This window comes from Plectropomus leopardus, unplaced genomic scaffold (assembly GCF_008729295.1).
Source record: "Plectropomus leopardus isolate mb unplaced genomic scaffold, YSFRI_Pleo_2.0 unplaced_scaffold15324, whole genome shotgun sequence".
Taxonomy (NCBI): Eukaryota; Metazoa; Chordata; class Actinopteri; order Perciformes; family Serranidae; genus Plectropomus; species Plectropomus leopardus.
In genome coordinates, this window is record NW_024616417.1 from 1 (window position 1) to 3,382 (window position 3,382).

At 40.1% G+C, this 3,382-nt stretch overlaps 1 protein-coding gene across 1 annotated transcript; it reads left to right on the forward strand.

Annotated features, from left to right (window-relative positions):
• Window positions 1-95: 95 nt before the first annotated feature.
• Window positions 96-2,955, forward strand: LOC121964349 (progestin and adipoQ receptor family member 3-like; the record flags this gene model as incomplete). Its single annotated transcript, XM_042514561.1, has 3 exons — window positions 96-239; window positions 1,490-1,721; window positions 2,718-2,955. Coding segments are annotated over exons 1-3 (531 nt in total), but the record flags the coding sequence as incomplete, so codon positions are not given.
• Window positions 2,956-3,382: the final 427 nt, after the last annotated feature.

Genomic DNA, 3,382 nt, shown 5'->3' on the forward strand with positions numbered 1-3,382 from the left:
ATTTTCACTGTCTGGTCCGGTCAGCTGTTTGACGCTTGCTTGTTTTTACTCAGGCAGTCTTTGGTCGCAGTGGAGGGGTCCTTTGCTGATGACGTCTGTGGTGATCTGGAAGATGTTGTAGCCGAAACTTGATATTCACTACGTTGTCTTTTAAATTATTGTTAAAATATTTACACAGATGCATAGTGCGTATTATAAGACTCAGAATGGATCAAACTGCACATACACCAAATTAAAAGGTGAGTGTTTTTTTATTTCGTGCCTCTAATTGTTAGCTTTTAGCAGTTTGAGAGTCGCGAGCTGTGATCAGCCAGCTCCAGCCGAACCTCTTTGAAAATATTGCCATTTTAAGATTGACGTTGTTATTGACAGTATTATTTACCTCAAAGTGCTTAAATCAAAATTCTTTCTAGTTCAGATGATCCATAATACGTAGTCGGCTTATAATAATTTAAAAATCAACCACGTTATTTCAACAAAATCACAACTTTTGTAACCGGTGACCCAATTCTCGCCACCGCCTCTAACGTGACTCAAACTAGCTAATATTGTAGATTGGTGAGGGCAGACTGGGATTAGGATCGTGTCTAGAAATTATTAATAAGTGGTATTTGGAGTATCGGATACCAATTTGATTGATGTTTTGGGTTTGGGGCATTTTTAAAAAACTCTTGAGCCCTGTTTTGTTGACGTGAACGTATGTTAGCGCGTAAGGCCGAAAATCGGCATGTTGCTGATCGGGGTTTGGTTTTAGTTTTTCTCTATATACTTAAAGCGGAACGGATAATCTTGTGATCGTTAACGGAGGTAACGTGAGATTACAGACGAGTCGGTGGGTGCAGCTTTAACCCTTTGAGCCCAGAGTTATTGGCTTTTTTTTATTTCCAAAACATGGAAACAGGGCAATGAGCAACAAAAGAAGAAGTAATCCGAAAAAATAGAAAGAAATTAGTAAAAAAAAAAAAAAAAAAAGAAGAAGAAATTTCAAAAAGACTGAAAAGGAAAGTCAAAACAAAGCAAGGAAATGATCCAGGAAAGTAATTTAATTCTGCAACCTAATCACATATTATGAAAATGAACAAAATAGTTTTTAGCTTTTTTTCCAAAGACATTTTCCCCAGATTTGTACTAATTTATTTTAAATTTGTGGACCATTTCAACAAGTTGCTTCATGCTTTATTTCCACACATTTTGGTAAAAAATCGCACCAATTAGCTGAGGATTCAAAGATTTAAATACTTGTGAAAGTCAGTTAGCGTTATCTAGCTATTGTTAGCTTCTTACATACACATAATACTGAGAGAATCAGCTTTACACTGATGTCAGTTTTTTCTAAATTATCAAGGATATCATTAAAGAAACAGTTTCAGGTTTGTCACATGTATTCCTGCTCCACTGAACAGTTTAACAGGTAGATGAGGTGAGCAAACCACAAAGTGTGACACCTTTTAACTGGCCATCCGTGCTGTAATATGTAATTTGTTCTCAGCTTCAGGTCAGACTAAAGAAGAGTCCTACAGCCCAGCCATGCCCCAGAAACCCCAAAAGAGCGCCCAGACGGCCCACTACATCGAGCTGGGAGGTTACCAGTACTGGCCGGTGCTGGTGCCCCGAGGAATCAGGCTGTACACCTACGAACAGATCCCGGTGTTCCTGAGGGAGAACCCCTACATCACAGATGGATACCGAGCGTACCTGCCCTCCAGACTGTGCATCAAAAGGTGACAAAGAATTTTTATTAAATGGATACTTTTCTGATTTTCTTTCTTCTTTTTTTGTAAATGTTTTTTTTTTTTTTTTTTTACTTTTATTTGATAAGACAGCTTAAGCGTGGCGAGGATGTAGCCTTTGTACGTGGGGCAGCCGCTCTACCAACTGAGCTGCTGGACACCCTGTTTTGCTGTTTTTAACCAGCTTTATATTAAAACAATGCACATATAATGTGTAGATGAACTGTGCTAACTGAAAATATCACAATACACAGCGAGAACGTGCAATAGTTAAACAGAATATAAAGCTAATGCACAGAAACCCGTCTGAAAAGATGTCTTCTGCTGGCCTTCTTTAAAACGTATTTTTATTGTTTTTTTGAGCGCATGCAAACTGCCACACAGCAGAGCAGAAACACAATCGTAAAATGAAATGAGCGTATACACGTATGTGTTCATAAACACTCACACACATACAGAAACATAAACAAACCAAAAAATGTGAAGTTGCACAAAATGAAAAAATAAAAGCCCTTTAATTGATAGGACAGCACAAGTGTGACAGGGGGTGAATGCAGCAAAGGGCCGAGGCTGGAATCGAACCCATGGCCGCTGCGGTGACGACACAGCCTCTTAACTGGTGCCCGCTCTATCCACTGAGCCACCAGGCACCCTGAGATGTTGCCTTGTACTTTTATTTTTGTTGGCATTTCTCTTCACAAACAGCAACTGACAATTCCTGCACGCTATACCTTTGATTTGATTTTTAAGGTTTTTCGGGGTTTGGCCTTTATTAGATGCGACAGGTTAAGTGTAAAAAGAAGAGAGAGGGGATGCAAAGACCCAAAAAACCTCTGTACATGTGGCGCCCACTACCTTTGATTAGATTAGATTTGATTTTTATTATTTTGAGCTTTACACAGTGTGCTCGGTGTTGTTGAGAGCGCTCGGTCTGGAAACGGAGAAGAGAGAATGAGCTGTTTTCACGTTTGTAAATCCTCTGTGCAGCCTCTTCATTCTGTCTAATGAGACGGTGAATATCTGGAGCCATCTGTTGGGCTTCCTGCTCTTCTTCTTCGTCGGGGTGTACAACATGTCCTCTGTGCTGCCGGCCATCGGCGCCTCCAAAGAGGACTACGTCATCTACTCCATCGGGCTCTTCTGCTTCCAGGTACAAGTTTTCCAGTTTTCTTCAGCCGTGATAGAAATTAGGACGCCATCTTCCAGCTTACATGTTGACTGGCTGGTGGGTTTGCAGATACAACAGTGAGGCCGTGCTGAAGATTAAAGCCGGCATCCGTAATATTTTTTAGTCTTTATAGTGTTATTAAACGCCCCTGTATGATGGACTATTATTAAGCACAAAAAGCAGCTCAGTAGCTGCGCCTCTCCTTCGTCAGCTTTTCTCTAATGTTGATCATCTTGTTTGGTCAGATCTGTGCACGAAACGCTGCCAATAAAACCTGCCCCATAAAGAAATGAGAAAATGGCATTAAGATACCGTATCAACCCTTAGGACTGTTTGGTGCATTTTACGCACTTTTCGTTCTTCATTTTTTTTGATAATTTTGGCTGTGTTCATGCATATGGCATACATTTTTTCAAGACTGTGTGTTTTTGTTTAATCAGTGAATTTCCAGCTCAGCTCCTACAATAAGTCTAAAATACACGGT